At 43.6% G+C, this 21,351-nt stretch overlaps 1 protein-coding gene across 23 annotated transcripts in view; it reads right to left on the bottom strand.

The window, feature by feature from the left end:
- The window catches only part of Trpm3 (transient receptor potential cation channel subfamily M member 3), a 934,047-nt gene that overhangs the window by 84,993 nt on the left and 827,703 nt on the right, over positions 1-21,351 (bottom strand). For 13 of the 23 annotated variants that reach the window (XM_031389936.1, XM_031389949.1, XM_031389941.1 and 10 more), the window contains 8 exons: positions 18,724-18,824; positions 17,208-17,342; positions 13,460-13,510; positions 5,434-5,469; positions 5,143-5,283; positions 2,899-2,928; positions 1,739-2,028; positions 862-1,090 (listed from right to left, as the gene is read on the bottom strand). In XM_031389936.1, the coding sequence (XP_031245796.1) occupies positions 862-1,090; positions 1,739-2,028; positions 2,899-2,928; positions 5,143-5,283; positions 5,434-5,469; positions 13,460-13,510; positions 17,208-17,342; positions 18,724-18,824 (1,013 nt within the window). Of the gene's footprint in view, positions 1-861; positions 1,091-1,738; positions 2,029-2,898; positions 2,929-3,611; positions 4,533-5,142; positions 5,284-5,433; positions 5,470-13,459; positions 13,511-17,207; positions 17,343-18,723; positions 18,825-21,351 lie in introns of those variants that run through there. The other 10 variants (XM_031389929.1, XM_031389934.1, XM_031389945.1 and 7 more) reach the window with 3 other exon arrangements.

Here is a 21,351-nt window from a genome sequence, read left to right as displayed (position 1 = left end):
TGAGAAACTAAAAACAAATGTGGCGAAATCTACAACCCAACTCTTTGTTCTTAAGAACAAGTCCCTTTACTGTATCTTCAATACCCAAGGCAACTATGACATCGATTACATGCATTCCTCTTGTTTCTTCTTAATTAATTTATATAGCTAAAGCTAACTCTATACTTTTTTTTTTTTCTGGGATTAGGTGATATAAACTGGTCTGTGACCTGCGTTTCTTCATTTGAGAATAAAGCAGACACTTTAGGGACTGCCATATGTGAGGTTCTAGGTTTGATTTCCAAACATGTTTTGAAATGTTTTTGTTTCATTTTTGGAAAAAGTGAATAATGTCTTGGTAAACAAATCTATCTCAACTTTATTTAAAATATCACAAGCACATACTATAGAGCCCATGCCTCTATGATATGACATAAAGCAAAGCTAGCCTGGGTGGGACCAGACTTCATAGGGCACTGAAGGATGGCTCAGGTGAGACTCCTGTGGCAGCATGACTGTATCAGAGCATATGGTGACCCCTATGGGATCTGTGTGTTCTCTGCATTTTGGAATGTGAGAGAAGAGTTTGTTTAGGTAGGCCTTGAGATCAGCCTTCAAGACTCCCAATCCAAGGCATGTGCAAATAGAGGCAGAATAATCAGTCAACGACTACAGCATATGTAGTTTTCTTTCTTACATGTGACAGACCTCAAGTTCAAATTCTTGACTCTAAATGAAAATCACATCTCTAGGGAGATTCTAGTGGTGGGTTAGAGCCACCTTCCAACACAAGACAACCCCTAGACCCACCACAAATTTCCTTGGAAAACTACAACCAACTCTTGGATTCTATGCTAACAGATCCTTTTGGGGTATGCTGACCTTGAGGCCTGAGTTCTTTCTCATCCGGAGCCGTCCCATCCACATGTCAGTAAGTAACATCTGGCTGCACGTGTGTGCAATGAAGTCACGGTGCTTGGCAGCCACAGCCAGCTGCAGGCATGTGGCATTGCTCCAGTTCTTCAACTCATACGTCAGCAGTTTCATGGCCAGCTGCTCATCCTGTTTGTAGGACTGGTCCAGGAGCTCCACAGCCAGCTGGCCAAAGTCCCTGAAAGACAATGTGCAGGGGACACTTTCAGGCCAACTTGGAGATGGCCATGAACAGAGGTGGGGCCCCCCACTGTTCAATTACAGAAGGTAGCTTGCTCTGTGGAGTGGCTATTTCATGTAAGGTCCAGACTACTCATAAACCCACCCAGCCAACATCCTTACAGCATTTTTTCTGTGACAAATACCATGTCTAGTATTGAAGATGTCAGTTAAAGCTGGACTCCTGCACTCGAGGCCCCCGGTCCAGCGCATGTCGTGGAAGAGGCAGAACAATCAACCAATGACTAGGTATAGTGTGTCTTCTTAAATAAGACAGACCTCAAGTTCAAACCCATTTCTTGCCAACCATGTATGATCTTGGCCAAGTTACCTAGATTTTCTGAGATGATTTCCTAAGTTGGATGAAATGTGTGGTGATGTGCCTGCTACGTGGGGGCACTGGAGAGGATGAACCACATTCGTGTAATGTCTTCACACCTCTAGATAGCATTGTGCACAATAAGGGTAAATTACTCATGCCTACCCTCTGTGTGTTCTAGTGAGGTGACTCTGCTACAGTATAAAGTTTTATGAAGCCTGGAACTTCTCAAATCTGGAGTCTACTTTCCCCTCTTTGCCCACCCTCTTCATGTGATGGTTGGCCAACCTGGAGTTGTGGTTCAGCTCCTGGGAAATATCATCAACCATGTCATTCTCAGAAGCCTCGTGAGCCATGGCTTTGCAGAGCTTGCAGGCCACCAGGGCTTTGGCCATGGCCTCCTCTCCGTGCTGCCAGAAGAACAGGGCCATCTTCTGTCTCTTCATGAGCACCGCCCACACCATCAGCTCATGGAAGGGAAATGGGAAGTGGTTGATCTCAGGGTCGTCCAAGTCTATGTCCACCTCTTCCTCACGCTTCTTAGTTGTCTTTCTTCCTCTCCTCAAGGGAATATCATCCTGCAATTGCAGAGAGACAAGTACAGCCTGAGTCTGAAGTGAATCACACTCACTGATGACACACGCTATGCATACCTTCCATGGACTCAGCTCTAGAACCACACTGAAATGAACCAGACCAGCTCTCATCCTAAAGAGACTCGAAAGCTCCTTCAGGGGCTAATTAAGACTTAGCAAATGCGTACTCAGCTACCGACATGTCAGTTTACACTATACGTAAAAAACAAAATAAAACAAAAATGAGAGACATTTTCTAAGCAGCAGGAGGATAGTGGGTTTGAGGCCAGGATGGGCTACATAATGAGAGTCTTGTCTTTAAAATTCCAAAAATATTTTCAAAGGCCATTTTATTTCTTTCCTTTTTTTGTTTGTTTACTTTTGTCCATTTCATCTTCCACAAGTGTGGCTGTCTCTACCCCATGATGGACAGCATTGTCATGTTTATTATTTATTTTCTGAAAAAAAAAACAAGGATAATCTATACTTGTGTTTTCACAGAACAACAATAAACAATGAACCAAAGATGGGAACACAAACACTCAAGCATCCCTATTAGATGCATCTGTGGCATTCTTTTGGTCTGTTGCCATTGTAAATATCTATAATTGATTTTGCCTGTGGAGTTTATTCACTTGGTTTTCAAGTCAGTCTTTGCAGCAGGATTCACTTCTTTTTGTTTTTCCCCCCCAATGCTCACATAAATTCAGTGTGGAATTTTAAAAGCTACTGTGAGCTGCCACCATGGCACTTGGAAAATCTTTATTTTCTCATTTTAGATTCATGCACTAAGCCTTATTATGAAAATGAACTCATATCTTTTAAATATGTGAGAAAGAATAATCGACGCTAATAATTTGAGCAAACACTAACCTCCATTCCCAGCAGTTTCAAGGCTTTGGGCTGTTTAAAAAAATGTTGTGAACAAAGTTAGATCTTGTTTTCATTGAGGTAAGAAACGAATGCTACTATAATGCAAATAAATAATATAAGAACTCTACTGTACCATACAGCATTAATTTTTATGTCACTGAGTAAACACAGCAAAAGGAACATGTTTTTAGAAATTCTATGAGAGTTGAGGATGTTGTGATTTTAGTGAAGAACAGAGGAGTAGAAAACTAAAGAGATATAATTGAAGACTTATGATGACTATTGTGGACCAAACAGTCTCTCCCTTTCCTATAACCATCCTGTTTGATTGGCATCTCCAGGACATCCAGCACTTGAATGAATATTATGGTCTGAATGTTTTCCTCCCCATCCCCATCATGTGATGAAATTCTAACTGACAAGGGATTGGCACTGGGGCGGATATTTGGGAGACAGAGTTCATTATGAAAGACACCTGTAAGAAGTTTGTGACCTTATCAAGAAGACTAATGGGAGCTTGTTTGCCTTTTCCTGCCTGAAGACATCTGTAAAAACAGAGAAAGCAGGCCCTTTACATATCCTCAACTTGTTGGAACCTGTGGTTGGACTTAGAGCCACGAGAGACACACTGATGCTGTTTTTATGCCCCTTAGCCCATATAGCAGTGTGAGCAGAGAAGACAGATGAAAAATGAAACAATCAACAGATCAAACCAGATATTTCTCAAGCCTCTGGAAAACCTCTATCATCTGGAGACTTGGGGGTGTAATTCAAGAAGTTTGTTTAGATGCTTGCTCTAGCTGTCTTCCGGTCCTGCGCAGTAGAGCAAGGGTTCGTGAGCCAGAGCAGGTGCTGACTGACGGTGGCAGAAGTGACTCAATGAATGGTACGGTACACAGGTGGCGACTTCCCTAGCCATGCTGGGAGTATGTAAAATGGGAACAACTTGGGAATTATAGAGCTTGCTCTGTATTGACGAAGGGGAGAACAAAATTACAGCCCGTGGGCCCAGGATCTGTGTTTCTAAGTGCAACAGAACAGTGGGTGTCATTTTGAACGCTACTGAGGACATACGAATATCAGAATTGTCAGAATTGTGAGCTGAGAGACGGTTCCTGCAAATGTGATTCTATTCTGTACATTGGAATAGCTTGGAGCTGGTCTCTCTCCTTTTCTCATTTGGCTTTTGAAATGAGGACATTTACAATTTTTGTCTTCATTCCAACTTTTTAAAACCTCTCTCTCAGTTTTCTAACAGACCACACAATACTTTCATTAGTGAAAAACTTTGTTAAAAGCTTTAAAAAAGATCAGAAAACATAAAATACACAAAATGAAGGGAAAACTCATAATACCCCAATATTAAGAAAATCATGTACATTATTTAAAAGAGGGGAAAAAAAGAGAAAGATATTATGCCCACTACCAGCAGAGATTAGCAGCTCTAGGGATGTCATCTCAGGGTCCCCCAGCCCTGGTCAGAGAGTTAATTTAAAACCCAAGCTATGTTTGTAGAAACAACAACACGCCTTTGAGATTCCACCCTGTTTATGAAAGCACCTGCAGCCCAAAGCTGTGGGGGCCTCACAGGAATAATAGTGATGGAGATGCTTAGCTGCTGTCCTTGGATCCCACTGCTAGGCACAAAAGGAACCAAACAAACAACATAATAACAAACCTCAAACAGCTTCACTTAAGAATGTCCTCAAGATGTAAATAATGTAACCATTAGCTAAATTGACCCACGAGGGCCTTCTAAACATGCCCAATTACCATCTTGTGGGTTATAAGATGAAGCTGTCCCTGCCGACCACTTTCGCCCTAGACCGATCCAATGATGCTCCAGAAAAAGCACAGATTTTTTTTTGGGGGGGGCTGGAATTGAATTGCAGGCATAAAAAAAGCAAAACAAACCCCTTTTACCCCAAACCCCAACCCCCCAAAATGGAAGATCATTTTTATTTGAAGGAAAGACTAGCAGAGAGACTGTGGTTACTTAGACAGCAACACTAGACAGACATTTTTAGGGTGATGAAAGTGTGACTGTCATCTCAAGGAAAACAGGATAGAATTTGTTTGGCCAGTATCTTAAATTGAATAACAAATTTCAATAGTTTATGGAAAAGGAGGAGAGGTACACTTTCTGTTTTTCAACTCGTTTTCCCCTTGGAGGCAAGGGGTTATACCTCAAATCTCTCCTTCCTAGTCTTCCCCAAACGGCCTAAGAACAAGCCAGAAACTCACCCTTTTGGGGCCAAAGAGATTGTGGTAGAGGGTCCGAAAGCGCTTGCGTGTGTAGTTGCAGCGGTAAGCCCCGCCCATCAGGTACTCGATCACCAGGCCAATGTCTATCAGGCTGATTCTGTAGTCCGGGGGCAGGTTTCCCTGTTAGGGAGGAAGGGAACAACAGACAAACCCAAAAAGACGGTGTGGTTTACTAGGGGTTCACTGGCAAGTGTTCTGTAACTATTTTAGAGTAAAAATATATTGAAAAAAGAAACATGAATGTATTATTATGCTGGTTAATTAATTCACCTTAAAATAGATCCAACCGAAACCTGGATACTCTCGCTTGGAAAGAAGACATAAGTTAAATAAGAAGATGCGGTAATCGCCGGCAATAACAGAAAATCAAATTATTTATTCAAGTCTTCAGCTGGGGAGAAAAAAACACCAGTGTAGCAGAGAGAAACACAGGCTAGACAAGACAAGGGCTATATCATTCCCAGCTGCTAGATGCAGGGTCCCCTGATGCTCCTGAGCCCTCTCTGTCCCTGGCCAGAAGGTAAGCCCTTCCTTTTCTCCCCACTCACAAAAGGAAGACTCCACTCAGAAGACGAATGTCACTACCCGGGCGGGGACCACTTAGAGGTCAGGTCTGCTGCAACACAAGACCTCGATTAGCCAGTCACATACACTGGTACCAGGGCGGGGACCACTCAGAGGTCAGGTCTACCGCAACACAAGACCTCGATTAGCCAGTCACATACACTGGTGCTCTCAGACTCCCCAAAAATTGGAAGCAGGGACGGGATTTCATAGTGTCACAATGGAGTTGTATGCTCGTGTGTGTGTGTGTGTGTGTGTGTGTGTGTGTGTGTGTGTGTACACAGAGGAAATTTTAACATCGGAACAAAAAATTTGTGTGATTTTGTCACCTTTTGTTTCAAAGCAGTTTGGTATTGTTGGGAGAAGGGCACAGTGCTAGGGTGAAACCTAGGACTTAGTGTATCCTAGATAAGCATTGTAACTAATTAATTATTAATTATAATGCTTCCCCCCCCCCCCAGAAATAGGGTTTCTCTGTGAAGGCTTGGCTGTCCTGGAACTAGTTCTGTAGACCAGGCTAGCCTTGAACTCACGAGATCCACCTGCTTCTGCCTTGAGACTGCAGGGATTAAAGGGATGGGCATTTTAACACATCTCTAGTCAGAGATTAGCATTTCTTAAAGACTCAAAGGTATGGTGAATCTTTTAGTTTTTATCTATCTATCTATCTATCTATCTATCTATCTATCTATCTATCTATCTATCTATCTATCTGTCTATCTAAGTGGAACGTAGAGACTTATTCTCATGGATAGTTCAAAAGAGGACTCTTTGAGCCCAAAGAAACTCTTTGCTCACTTAAGTCAAGGAAGAAGGAATGCACAGTGAATCCCAGAGGTTATAGATGGCTGACAGCTCTTACTGTCTGGCTGAATTCAGAATGCAGGACAGCATCCTCTGCCAGTGATGGCCTGTGTCACACACACTGTGGGGAATTTGGTGACCATGTAGAGGCATGGACTGCATGCTGCCTACTTCAGTGTGTTGGGCCTCATGACCTCCTCTGGGTGACTTTTGATGAAAGCCTGAATTTGTGGAACCTCTTCTACTTAAGGCTCAGGCAACAATGACAGCCTACCTAGGGACCTCTAGAGTGGGATATGGGAGTCTCTGATGGTGGGAAATTAATCTAATTAGTTAAAGGAGGTTTCAAAGGAGCCTGTCATTAAACCTATAGTTTTAGATTTTTCCTGAATATTTTTATCTTTATATTTTCTATGCCTTTTATAATATGTAGGATGTGGTTGGTTCCTGGAATTTCTGTTGTTGAAATACATATCAGTGAAACAATGAAATTATTAATGTGGTTGGGATCCAGCCTGTGGCTGGGCTTTTTGTGTTATGCTCTCAGTAACAGAATTAAGTAGGTACCCTCTTTATCACCTCTGGTTGGAATAGCCCCAGCTCACTGGAAGAAGTGACCTGAACTGCATGGGCCATTGTATCTGGAAGTCAGTGGTGGTTCTTGGTGTGGGGATATGGAGAGATGACCATGTAAGCACTGGTTTGAGCATAAGATTTCACTGCTGGTCCCTACATCTCCCTGCTGTCCATCTGTCCCCTGGGTTCTGCAGCTCCAGTTGCTAGGGCCTCAAGTATGTGTTTGGAATCTAAAGTAAGCGAGATCTTGATGTTGGTTCACCATATCTCAGTCTGAAATTCATTTCATTAGCTTAATTGTCCTTAGAAAAAAGGTTTTTGCCTTCCTCTGTTCTTTCTGCAATCTGTAATGCTTATGTACGTTAGTTACTGTGAGAAACTCAGGTGTGAGCATCAATTTAAATTCTATGAGTGACACACCAATATTGTCTTAAAGCCAATGCTGAGTGGCATTACTTATGAATTTGATGAGTCTTTAAAATATAAGGACTGTGAGAAAAGTGGTAATAGTAAAATTTAAAGAAATAGAAATTTAAGAGGAGATAAAGCATTTTAAAAAGAAACTTTACTTCATGAAGGGCAGTTGCTGATATACACTGCCAAGGAAGGCCACGAACTTGCCTGTGCCAGAAACATTACCTGATATTAAGTTTGGAACAGAAGAAAGTTATTTTATTTTATTTTATTTTATTTTAATTTGCTTTGGGTCTATGGGGCAAACATAGTGGCTTGCGTTCTGTTGGACAGCAAAGCGATAATGCCCACCTAACAGAAGCCAGCGAGGGTTCCTCACCTCACCAGCATCGACTCCCTGTCCTGGTGAGGTGAGGATACAGGGAGTTCTCTTCAGAAGGACTGGAGGGAAGCTGCTCTTGTTTGTACATCACGAAGAAGGAACATTTATTTAAGCAGGTTTGAGGTCGGCTTGCAAAGCCAACAGTATCTGTTTCTATACCTCTGTGTTTCTTGCTAGAAGAACGGAACCATTTTAAGAAAGGAGAAATAGAGTCTACAAATGAAACTGGATGTAAATTAGGCCTCCTGAGGTAATTGTGTCCTGGGTAGACTAAAAGGAATGGCAGCCTTGGCGCATGGTGAGGTTTATGGCCTTGACTTGCTGTGCTCTGGACACATCAGTGGTGCCGCATCCGGCTTGCTTAGCACAGGACACAATTATCGGACAAAAGGGGAGGTTGTAGATATTCCTGTCAGGAAAGGCCGGAGACATGAGTCTCCAGGGCAAACAGCACTGGACTAGGCTCTGTTAGCTCTACCTCATGTGACCCTGGATCGTTTTCTGTACCTCACTTTATGCTCTAAAGTCAGGTGACATGGACCGTTGCTCCTCAGGTACCATCTGTCTCTCAGAGTTCAACTGTTTACCAGCACCCATCCACTCCTTTTATTTTCTAAGGCCATTGGGCAGGGACCCCTGTGTGGAGTGTTCAGGGTTGTTGTCCTGGGGGTGGTGGTGGTGTGTGTGGGGCTGGGTGTGGTCAAGAAACTGGCGGGGCTGGATGTATGCTTTTCCTTCACCTGCTAGAAAGGGGACAGAGAGTAGGTGGCACCTTGCACGCTCACCGCGCAGTGACAATAGCTTTCTGGAGGGAGTGGGTGGCACCTTGCACGCTCACCACGCAGTGACAATAGCTTTCTGGAGGGAGTGGGTGGCACCTTGCACGCTCACCGCGCAGTGACAATGGCTTTCTGGAGGGAGTGGGTGGCACCTTGCACGTTCACCGCGCAGTGACAATGGCTTTCTGGAGGAGTCTTCCTTCACTTTAGATCTTTCCAAATTGGAATTCAAAAAATGACACCAGAGTCATTCTTACTCTGTCTGCCGTTCCCTGGCCTCTCCCCACCCTGTTGGTCATGACTTTGGTAATGAGCAAAGCCTCAAAAATGATTTCCCATCTCATGTCTGAACTGTACAGAGTAGGTCCCGAGATTCAAGTGATTTAATAGAGAGGGTTGGGAGGCAGGCTGACAACTTTTGAAAATGCTGTCTTCATGCTATGGACCATTTCTCAAAGGTAAAATTTAAGTCATGCCATGCTTGGAGATGTCTGAGAGAGCAGTCCAAACACACAGGTTGCGTCTGCTCTTCAAAGTGAACTGTCTTTAGGTGTCAACTCATGGTATGGCTGTCAGACTTCAACTGCTTAGGGATACTACTTCTTTTTTTCCTTAGAAACTTATAACAAGCCTTGAAAACAAGGCTTGTTTCCTCTGGGTTGTGAAAAATCTTAAATGATTGCTGTTTTTCAGGTTCACCAAGGGAGAGTGGGGGACAGGCTTGCTGGGAGGAAAAGTAGTCACTAAGTAGGGGTCAGTCTGGGTAGTACTCAAAGGGAGAAAGGGAGTTACCCTTGGTTTGGTAGACTAGCAAAGTAAAAAACCAGGCAATTGGTTATTTTAAAAATAAGAATGTCCCTGAAAATTTACATGAATTTATCATATGGGCTTATGAAAATCTCATTTCCTTACCCAAAGTTTCAAAAACACTTCTGTTCCTTCCTTTTTTCCTCCCTTCCTCCCTCCCTCTCTCTGTTCCTTCCTTCCTTCCTTTTTTCCTTCCTTCCTCCCTTTCCCTCCCTTCTTCCCTCCCTCTCTCCTTTCCTTCCTCCCTCCCTCCCTTCCTTCCTTCCTTCCTTCCTTCCTTCCTTCCTTCCTTCCTTCCTTCTCTACACCTCTCTCTTGTTTTCAGCAAAACTAGGTCTTAGTTCCTACATAAAGGAAGTTTAAATTGTTTTTATTACACCACAGCCTCTGTATGATATTCAAACCACCCTCCTCTGGTGGTGAAGGATAGCACAGATAATCTGAAGTATTAGTACGTTTAATTGAAAAAGGAGAAATGACTGTTTAAAACACCCGGAGCCACAGATTGAACAGACAGCTACTAAAACAGCAGAATATATATCTTACAGAAGTGCAGACAGACTTGAGCCACTAGTTTAATAGGAAAGCATGAATATAGTCAATGGATTTATGCATGAAACTGCTTCATAGAATTGGTTGGCTTAGATCAGTTCAAACTTCTGGTGGGTGCAGAGTAGCAATTCTTTACCACATTGCTTCTAGATTGTTCTCTAGATATAAAGGAACTTGGGATCTTGAGACGAGCTTGGAAGCATCTCTCATTGCTCCTTCTGCTAGTTCCAAAGAGCAGGTGGACTTAGAGATGACTTTCTGGCAGCCTGATGGTGGTTTGATCATTAGGAAATGTATCCTTGGGTTTGTAGGCATCATTTGCAATTAATCTAAAGACATATCACTGAATACTATATTTAAGATTCAGAACTGTGTTTCTAACTCATGGACATGTCTGTGTCCATATATTATTTATATTGGATTATGACTACAGGTTGGTACATATATATATACATACACACACATCTATAGGTACGGAGACACTTATTACTGATCATTATATTCTTTAATTTTGAAAATCAAATGTCCTAAAATATTCTTAGCATTTTTAACCTAGATTTCAAATCCCCTGAGTGACTACTTGGCCCAAATTAGAAACACTCGTAGTCACATGGGACCATAGGAAAAAATTGTGTCCAGATGTTAATTTCTCTCCCTTTCACTTCTTTGAGAAACACAAAACAAAGAGCTTCACTTTCGCTCATTTCACCCATGGACAGAGACTGTCCACACGTTGGTTCCGGTGAGGATGGGGAGGCTATCTCTCCCTTCCTGTCAGTAGCCAGATACTCGCCTTATCAGAGAGATGAGCTTTCATTTCCCATTTCTACTTTTTTTTTTTTTTCAGAAAAAAACTAAATGCAGTCTTTGTCTTTGCCTTCATTTACTAGAGGCCTCCTCTTGAGTAAAAGGTGAGACTTTCTAGGACACCTCAAGGCTGTTCTGGGTGAGTTTTAAAGTCATTTCTTCCAGTTCCTAAATCAGCGAGTAAATGGGTACTCACATAACCTTCTTCTTGCTCTATTATTCCTGCCGCCCTTAAAGGTCTGCCCTTGGTGAATAGTCCTTCCTCCAGTTGTTCTCACAACCATTTTCTCTCTTACAAATCTACATTGTTTTCAAGGTATATTCATATCTAAGAAGCTTTAAAAGGGGAAGAAAGCACCCCAAGGATACACTGCATATCTTTAAATAAGACTTGTGAAGTGAGCAAATGCAAGAGGCAGCTCAAGGTGTTCGAACTCAAGGACAGCAGCCTTGCAAAGTGGAATTCTATAGAGAAACTAATATGAAAGATCGTGGTCATTTATACTCAAAGAAGTATAACTCCGAAATCCCCTTGAAAATCAGGCATATGATCAGAAAGCCCCGCATTCTAGCTGGACACAGACTAGTATGAGCGGAGGGGTATCATACTTATCATTTTAGAAATGCTCAAAATAATTTACTGAGCATGAGTGTCAAAAGCTTATCAAAGAATATGTTGAGTTTGTGAGACCCGAACCATCTGAGATTAGGTCCCAGAAAAATTTAAGCCAAGACAAATTAAGTGAAAGGGAGAAATGTGTGAGGGAAATGGATTTTCCTGAAGGCACAGATGCTACTGTGGCTTGGAATGGGCCAGACTCAGGATAGCTGGGATCTCACTCGGGAAAGCAGTGAGAGAGTAGGGCAAGCAAGCTGCACAGGGTCTGCTTCCCTTCATTTCAAGGGCTACAGACTTCGTCCACAAATGGAGACACTCCTTCATTGTGGTTGTGTGGAGATGGAAGAAAGGTTTGTTGTAGCAAGGAAAAAAAAAAAAACGTTTTTTAGGGGGGAATGCTGATTTCCTTTTTGTTCTTGTATCCTTTATTTATTCTTAACAAAGGTCCAGCAGGTCAAAGCAGTCCAGTTACAAACAGCTCCCAGAGCCTCTGACATTTTGAGGAAAATATCAAAAGTTGCTAACAGTTCACTAAGGTTCAGTTCTAGTTGAGACTTCCCGATGGGATGATGACCTTGTCAAATACTTCTGATTCCCAGTTGAGAGCTAGCCCAGGACTTTCCCTGAGGCCCTGATATATTGGGGAGGAACTTATTTCCTTGTCTAAAACCAGAAACATGCTTGGCAAGGCCAGTAATAACCTGGATCCAGGGCCCTGGGAGAACTGAGATTTCCAATTCTGGGGAAAGCTCTCCTCGCCCTCCTCCCTCTCCTCGAAGAGCTTCAGTGATCAGCCAAGGCTGCATTTGAAATATCCTGTGTTCCCTTTGGGTAACACTGCTTGATCAGCTTCTTGCTGACTTTATTCCACTGTGTGACAGTGTTCTACTGGCCCCGTCTCATTTTTCCCTCTCTGCACACTGTATAGAAGATGCTATACTTAATAAGCCTGCTCGGCATATGATACAGCTTGTGCTCAATCTCCCGATGCTACCTTTTCTGACCCTATGTTCCTCCCTCTGAGGAACTACTGAAGAACGGCCTGCTGATCTAGGGCATGTCTTTAAGCATGTCCTTGGGTTCTGGTGTATTACTGCAGCATTCCTATGAGGTGGTGAAGGTTTACAATTTCTGTTTGGTTCTTTGGAGTTAAAGGTTCTGAAGCCAAGCTACCCTTAAAAGAGACTGGGGTGAAGGGGCAGGCCCATGCTAAGGTCAAAGGTAAAGGAGCAAGCCCATGCTAAGGTCAAACGTAGCCTTGCCACATTCAATTTTAAATTGGAATATTGTGCAAGATTGATAGAGAAATCGGGTGGGTAGGAAGCCTATGTGACAATGCCGTGTATCTCATCACTAGTAAGCCTCGGTCTGCTGCTTTTCCTTGATAGGGGTCGGTGGTGGTGTTAGCATATTACCAATCACTGAAAATAGTCATTACTTCATCCTCCACCATAAACTGAACAACTCACTTGTACATGCCAGCTTTTAAAAACTCAAATGGATAGATTGGCATAAAATATACTTTGGAAAAATAAAGTGTTAGGAGGATGGAACGTATAGAGGATTCACCTTTTCTCAGGTATTCTAACTATACTTATATATATGAAGGCGGATAGGATGTTGTTAGGAGCTAGGAGGAATGCACTTATTGTGGTAAGGTATTATGGTAACTGATTCCCCAACAGTAAGGGACATTTGGAAGGATACAGGTAATGGCATAAATCCACATTGGCATGGGGGAAAGCCTAGAATCTGCTACAGACAAGCATTACATTTACTGAGAGCATCTAAAACCATGGCGACTGGAGGAAGGACCATAGCGGCACTGTCAGCAGAGGTGTTCCGAGCTACAAAGCAGATGCACATACACCGCTCTGCGATGAAGGAGGCTGCAGGGACATGGAGATGGGGCAGCTCATGCATAACAGATACAGTCTATCACAGGAAGCACTCAGGACAGGACCTCCGACCTGTGGTCTAGAGGATTCTTACCTTTTTGACATCCCTGACCAAGTGGTACAATGTATTTGAGGGCCCATGTCTCTGAAAACGATAAAGAACAATCAAACAGTTTTTGCTAGTCAGGGGTTCCAGGTGGCGAGGCAAGAGGAAGCTGGAAGGAAGGATTCTGACTGGTGGAGGGCAGCTCTGTGTGCTGGGTCTTGTTCTACGTGCTCAGTTGTATATGTCGTTTTGAAACCAGGACTGATTGAATTTTGGGTCACAGGTTCTCCAAGAACATGTGTCTGAGGGTCTAGGTTCAAACTTAGTGAGGCTGATTGTTATCTAGTAGATATCTAGGCCAAGTGGTGTGAACAGAACTAATTTTGGAGAAAGCAGAGGGGTTTTGACACACTGTTCTAGGAACTTCTTAATTTTCTTTAGTGTCGTTTTCAACTTGTCATTGAAAACTTGTCTCAAAAAAGCATTAGCCAGTTTTCTCTGCAAATGGCCAGAAATGAAATAGTGAACACTTGTGGACCATGCAGTCTTTATCCAATCTGTTTGGTGGTTATTATTATATGAAAGCAACCATAGGCTATACATAAACATAGTGATCTTGGCTATATTTCAATAAAACTTTATTCACAGTAACAGAAAATTAAATTCCACATAATATTTTTAGGAGAGGGTTTTACTATGTAATCGCAGCTGACCTCAGAAATCATAACTCTCCTACCTTCTGAATTCTGGGATTACATGCAGCTGCTACTATATCTAGCCAGATTTCATAAATTTTAATATGTCATAGAATATTGCATTCCTTTGGTTGTTTCAGACATTAAATATAGAAGAGAGACATCCATAGCTCCCAGGCTGTACAGAAATGGTGGACTGGCTTTATATTTTGGTGACAGTTCCCTGACATCTAACTTGAGGAAAACTTAAAAGCTAGTTGTGGAGAAAGAAGTCAGGGAAAGGTATGCATATAAATAAAGTAAATGCCTACGAATAAACTAAATGAGTTGTTATTCCCTGGTTTTTCAGGTATAGGGATGTTAAGTACAGAATACCTAATGAAATCTGAATTTCAGATGGACAATGATGCCCCATTCAGTACTGGGAATATAGTCAGCCCTCCACACTTACAATGTCTACAACCATGGAGTTCCACGAATTGGATTAAAAATATTTGGTGTAGGTGTAGGATTGTGTCTGTATTGAATATGTGCAGGTACTTTTCTTATCATCATTTCTTAGAAGATATAGCCTCCTAATTATTTAATATGGTGTTTATCTTACATGCAGCATTGTATGTGAGAGTGCCAAGTCCCTGGTTTAGCTGCCTCATTATTTAGCTTCCGGGAAGAGGTTACTTAAAAATATAGGACAAGATGTGCCAGTTTTGTGAACATCAGCGTCAGTTAGGTGATGAATTTGAACATCTGAAGTTTTTTCCCTGCGTGTAATACATTCTTTAAAGATATGAAGGATAACCATATCTATGCTAACAATCATTGTTTATCTGAACCCGAAATTTTGCTGGTGTGCTGCAGCTATTGGCTAAATCTGGTAACCTGATTGGAGGATTTAAAATAGTGGTAATGCTTTGGGGCTGAGGCTCCTGGCCCGAAAGTTGGGAGTGCATATAGTCACAGAGCTTACTGTGACTTCATTTTTCTCCTCTCTAGAATGTGGGTAATAATATTGCTCCATCTACTAGGTCTATTTGAGAGTTAAATAATGCAATCATTCCTCTTAAAGCTGTTAAAATAGTGCTTAGCATTCAAAGTGTGCTAGACATCATTATTATTATTGTCGGCATTTACTGTTTCATACTCTTCTCAACACTACACTGCAGGTGACCACCACCTGCTTGTTGATGGGAGCACTGCAGGTGACCACCACCTGTTGATGGGAGCACATCAGGTGACTACCACCTGTTGATGGGAGCCCTGCAGGTGACCATCACCTGTTTGTTGATGGGAGCACTGCAGGTGACCACCACCTGTTTGTTGATGGGCGCACTGCAGGTGACCACCACCTGTTGATGGGCGCACTGCAGGTGACTACCACCTGTTGATGGGAGCCCTGCAGGTGACTACCACCTGTTGAGCCCTGCAGACAACCACTACCTGTTGATGGGAGCTCTGCAGGTGACTACCACCTGTTTGTTGATGGAAGCACTGCAGCTGACCAACACCTATTGATGGCAGCACTACAGGTGACCACCACCTGTTGATGGGAGCACTGCAGGTGACCACCACCTGTTGATGGGAGCACTGCAGGTGACCATCAACTGTTGATGAGAGCCCTGCAGGTGACTACCACCTGTTGATGGGAGCACTGCAGGTAACTACTGCCTGTTGATGAAAGTGATGAGACCTTGGCTTAAGGTCCAGGAACAGGCTTCTTTCTTTCCTTCTCTTCCAGGCTTTGAAATGATCCTTTGCACCTCCATAACTCTCTAACTGATTCTAAGTCATGATGCCCATTATTCATTACTGTAAGTCTCAGTGTGTTGAGGCAAGACAAGCTTGCAGGGGAAATCTGGATCTATTCTGCCAGCCGACTTACTTTCTGCAGTGGCGTTAAGATGAAGCTAGGTACTATTATCTACTGCCTGCCTCTTGTCAGGGCCAGTCCATAGTTCTATTCCATCACACTCAGGGTGCTGGAATAGACATTGTGGCCAGTGAATCAAAAGGCAACCTCTGAAAAGAGTCTTAAGTTTGTTACTGAGTTCTTTCTGTTGTTGTTGTTATTCGGAGATTTAGGACCTTTAATCAACTCTCTTACTCTCTGTCTATGCTTTACGCTTTTGCAACTCTACAAAATTCATGTTGAGCTTCCTATGAGTACAGCAGTGCGGGAGATGAGGCTGTTAGGTGACTTCTTTGTAAGTGGAATTGAGGGCTAGACAGAAGAGGGTTCATATTTCTATACTTCCAACCTTTCTGTCCTAAGAGGACAGTGTTTGTCCCTCTCAGTGAATGCACTCTGGAGAGACAAAATGGCTCTCACTACATAGTTAACCTACTGGTATCTTGATCTTGGACTTCCAGCCTCCAGAGCTGTGAAAAAGGAATATATGTTCTTTGTAAATTACCCAGCCTCAGGTATTCTGTTGGAGCTGCACAAATAGACTAAGACTGCCTCAGTTTTCTCATCTGTGAAATGGTAAAAAAAAAAAAAAAAAAAAAAAAAAAAGAAACAAACCCAACACAATCAGTTCTTTAAAGGTGCTTGGCTTTTTTAGTGAATGCCACTGCAAAGAACATCCACTACCACAAAATGTTCTTGGATGACTCCAGGGTGTTTTGTACTCTCTGTTCTGGTGTAGGGATGCAGGGGATGTATGCAAACTTAGTAGCTCTGAAGATGGCACAGTGATACAGGCTACTTAATAAGCATCATTTGATGGTTGGTGCTAGACCAACCCTCCTTGCAATATTTGTCTCTGACACTCCCCTGGGCTTACAGAGTGCATGTGTTCTGATTGACAGAGACCTGCTTGTGGCTTTAAGTTAGAATCTGAGAACAATGCCCTAGGGTGATCATGACACTTTTTGCCTAAGATGCTGACAACGGAGCAGTTAGAACAAGTGAGTTCTTGGTGACTTGGTGTCTGTAGTCTATCCAGTTGTAAGGGAGTGCACGTGAGGAATGATGCATGCATCACAGGAGAGGCAGGAAGAGAATCACAGGCATGGGGACGGGGGTGGGATTGGGACAGGCAGGAGTAGGGAAACAAACAGAAGAGAAAGAGAAACTGAAAGGCATCTTAGCTTGGCCCTACCGTATTGTACAGTTCCTCTAGTCTGGAGATGGTGAGAAAACGGTGCATGCTTACTCCATTTTCTATGAGTAATTTCACAAAGTCCACTCTGTCCAGGACTAGGGCATCCAGCATGGCTTGTTCCAGGGACCCTACCTGTAATTCAAGACATTCACTTAGCCTGCCCACATCAGAGAAGTGCCGTTGCTCTGTGCTCACCCAGAAGGCTTGAAACAGATTGGTGACCTCTGAAAGTCTCTAGATATACCAGAGAGACCCAGTACACCGATGCCAGGTGCCACCCCTGGTCCTGGAGGCACAAGTCTTGGGAAACAGAAGTCAAGGACTCCAGATCTAGAAGCTATTTTCTCTCCTAAATCTCTCTCTTGTTCTGGAGCCCCAAGACCTCCTGATGGATTCTCTGGCTAGTTTTCTGCAGCGCCTGCACAGGTGACGCCAGACACTTTCTTGCCTTCATTTTCTTCTTTCTTAGGCTCTGAATGAGAGCCTTGGCTGACTTGAGGATAGGAACCCAGGGAAACATAGCTGAGGGTCAAATAGGCCTGGATAGGTGTGTAGGTGTGTAGTAATGAACTCTTCTGAGGCAAACTGGTGTCACATAACTTAAGAACAACATATTTTCTGGGTGGAGCACTGGACTGGCTGTGATTAACATTCTTCTCATGTTCTCTCATTTTTTCAACGTCCAGATTCCTTGACAAATATGCTCCCCAATTAGAAATCCTTGAACCCTATAAGGACAGGTGCTCAGTGGTGGCTAGAGCTCCCGGGAATGGAAAGTTCAAAGTGTCTTATTTCCAAGCTGCTGCTGGGCTGCCACCCGTGGGCATGTGCACACATCACCCCACGGCTCATTTCCCAAGTTCTGATTTTTGTCAGGCAAGTGTGTGTGTGTGTGTGGGGGGTGGGGTGGGGGGAAGCTACCGGCAGTTATATAAAGCTTTGGTTCACTTGTGCTAGGATAGGTCGGACCTATGCTCAACCACCAGGACCAGATGGTACCTGTACACGCATGCCTGGCCCGTTAGCAAACCAGCAGGGACATGCCACCATTTGGTGGCAGCAGCTTCCTCCTTCTGCTCACCTAAAAGACAACCAGAAACATTCAAATCCTCTCTCTCTCTCTCTCTCTCTCTCTCTCTCTCTCTCTCTCTCTCTCTCTCTCTCTCTCTCTCTCTCTCTCTCTCTCTCTCTCTCTCTCTCTCTCTCTCTCTCTCTTTCTCTCTCTCTCTCAACTTTATTTTATCTGTATCTTTTGTATCTTTAAAGATAGAATAAAAGATAGGCTGTGTCCAAAAATTGCTAAGAGCCAGGTAACCTGTGGTGGTGCGCTTAGTAATATCTTCCACTAGGTGGCAGCATGTTCCCAAACACGAGACTGGTGCCCAGCCACATGCTGTGCTAGGCAAAGGTTGATTTCCACATCCCCGCCCAAATTTCGGAGCCACTTTCAAAGGTTCCTTAAACACCCTCGCCAAGGACGTGGGCTTTTCCAGGGTAACGACGTATACTCTACCGGCCACTGCTGCCCGTAAATAAAGATCTGGCTGCGAGCGATGTCAACTCTGTTCCAGGCTAAAGCTAAGCTCAGTTGGTCTGGGGCGGATGCATTGGCGCCTGTACAAAGTGGGACCAGAAAAAAAAAAAAAAAAAAAAAAAAAAAAAAAAAAAAAAAAAAAAAAGACAAGAGAAACACAGTCGTTAGTTACACAAAAACCCTTTCAGTCACTCCTCTTCTCCATGACCAAACTAAGGAGCTGTGTGACTCCATTCCACTACTGACATTTATTTGGGAAGTTGGGGGGAGGATCCTTCTTTGCCATAGTGTTTTTCTCAGCACTGTCAAGTTATTCTATCTATCTATCTATCTATCTATCTATCTATCTATCTATCTATCTATCTGTTTATTTTAAAGACAGGATCTCAATATGTAGCCCAAGTTGGTCTTAAACTCATGGGGTACTCATGGCTTGGCTTCTTTGATGTTGGGATAGCAGGTGAGTGTCACCATGCCCGACATCAGTTGGATTTCGATATCCAATAGCCATATGTGACTAGAAGCACATGTAACATTTCTCTCTCTACAGAAGGTTCTGCTGCGATACGCAGTCGAGATGAAGCATGCTGTCCACACATGCAGATCCTCAGCAGATGCTTGTGTAGCTGAGAACAGGTGCAGCCTAGAAGGGAGTGGGAGCATCTTGCATCCCCTGTTGCCCATCTTGTGACTGGGTGAGACAGGACCTCTATAAGCCACTGCTCTGCCAGTTAGGAAATGAGAATAGCAAAAATTATCCTATTTTATTCAACAGAGGTGCCCTGAGACTGAAATGGAATCATATATGTGAGTTCACATGCCAACAGGTTCCTCCCCACCCCATACTTCATTGACACCCTTGGTGTATGGAGAAAGAGAGCTCACTGCGCACGGGTCCACTTTTACTCTACTGAATATCCCACTAGCAGAGGAGAGGAGAAAATAGAAAACACTCTCTCTTGGCTCAGAGAATTTGATAAGTGAACATATGTTTGGCAAACTGTTAAGATTTTCAGTGTGTTGTGGGAAGGAATGTCCCAAGTGATCCTAGACATTGGCCCTTGCTATCTGACCTGGGTAGATGAAGATGCTCAAGTCCAGCTTGGCTAGAGGGACTAGGGAGAGGTCACACATCTCCTAACAGAACACACAGAAGCATTTATTATGGTGCAGTGCCATTCTAGCAGAGCCAGCTATTGTGAATTCTGACCACCCCCATGTGCTCCCCATCAGGGGAGTTTAGAGTCTATATTAGGGGGCCACTTCCTGCTGACCACACTATGAATGTATGTGACCCCCCACATGGTGCTGGTTGTTAGCATTATCTGGAGATCTTTACACTATGACAGCCGCACACCAATTCCATCACATCGCTAGGAGTTTCTAAAGCCCCCAGATGTTTCCAGTGTGCATCAGGAACAGGAACCTGCTGACCCAGAGGCATGACGCTTTTCTTTTCAGGCATGACTACCCCATGCCTTTTTCTTCTGGACTCTGCAAATCGATACTAAGAATGAAGCAAACAGCATTGAGGGGGAGGGTGCTGGTGGGGGTGGAAGTAAGGAATGTAAAGCTCTTGCTAAGTAAGCAGAGGACCTTAGCTCAGTCCCCAAAAGGGACATAAAAGCTGGGTATGAGTGTTTTGTGCCTTTCAAATCCAGTGGTGGAACAGGGGTGACAGAGACAGGAGGATCCTTGGGATTTGCTGGCCAACCAGTCTAGCTGAATTGATGTGCTCCAGGTTCAGTGAGACACTGTCTCAAAAGAAGCTAGAGAGGAATAGAGGATGGCACCTAGTGTTACACATGAAACACATGTACATATATGTATACACAGGTATATACACACACATGAACATATACACATATGCACAGCTATTTACATACACATGGGCATATACATACACATACACAGAGAGAGACAGAGGCAGAGGAGAGACAGAGAGACAAACCTACACACACAGAAAAAGAAAGAGAGAGACAGAAAGACAGAGAGACAAACACACACAGAGAAAGAGAGACAGAGAGACAAACACACACAGAGAAAGAGAGAGAGACAGAGAAAGAGAGAGAGACAGAGACAGAGAGAGAGAGAGAGAGAGAGAGAGAGAGAGAGAGAGAGAGAGAGAGAGAGAGAGAGGAGAGAGAGAGAATCTTAGGCAAACAGCTGGACATGTTGGCTCACTCCCTAATCCCAGCACTTGAGAGGTCAAGACAGGAATGCTGCTGTGAGTTCTGGACCAACCTGGGTTACAGGGTGAGACCCTGTCTCAAAAATCAATCAACAAGCCAAGTACCAACCAACCAACCACCCATGCATTCAACCAAAGTGATTTGTGTAAACAATGTTCACCAGCGGCTTGCTTTGGCACTTCTCAAGATTGAGCATGGGTGTCTAACCCGGCATACCCCTGCAGACTCTTGTGGCTCACTTCCACATTCTGACTCAGGAGTTCCGGGTAGAACCTGAGGTTTGGCCTTTTTTTCTTTATAGGAGGTTGGACCCGGGGCTAGGCAAGTGCTCCACACAGAGGTCCAGCCCTGAACCTGTGCATTTCTAACAGGTTCTCAGGAGGTGCTGCTGCCCCACCTGGGACATTCCTTGAGT

Source organism: Mastomys coucha, unplaced genomic scaffold, assembly GCF_008632895.1.
Source record: "Mastomys coucha isolate ucsf_1 unplaced genomic scaffold, UCSF_Mcou_1 pScaffold21, whole genome shotgun sequence".
NCBI lineage: Eukaryota > Metazoa > Chordata > Mammalia > Rodentia > Muridae > Mastomys > Mastomys coucha.
This window is presented reverse-complemented; position numbering and strand designations above follow the sequence as displayed.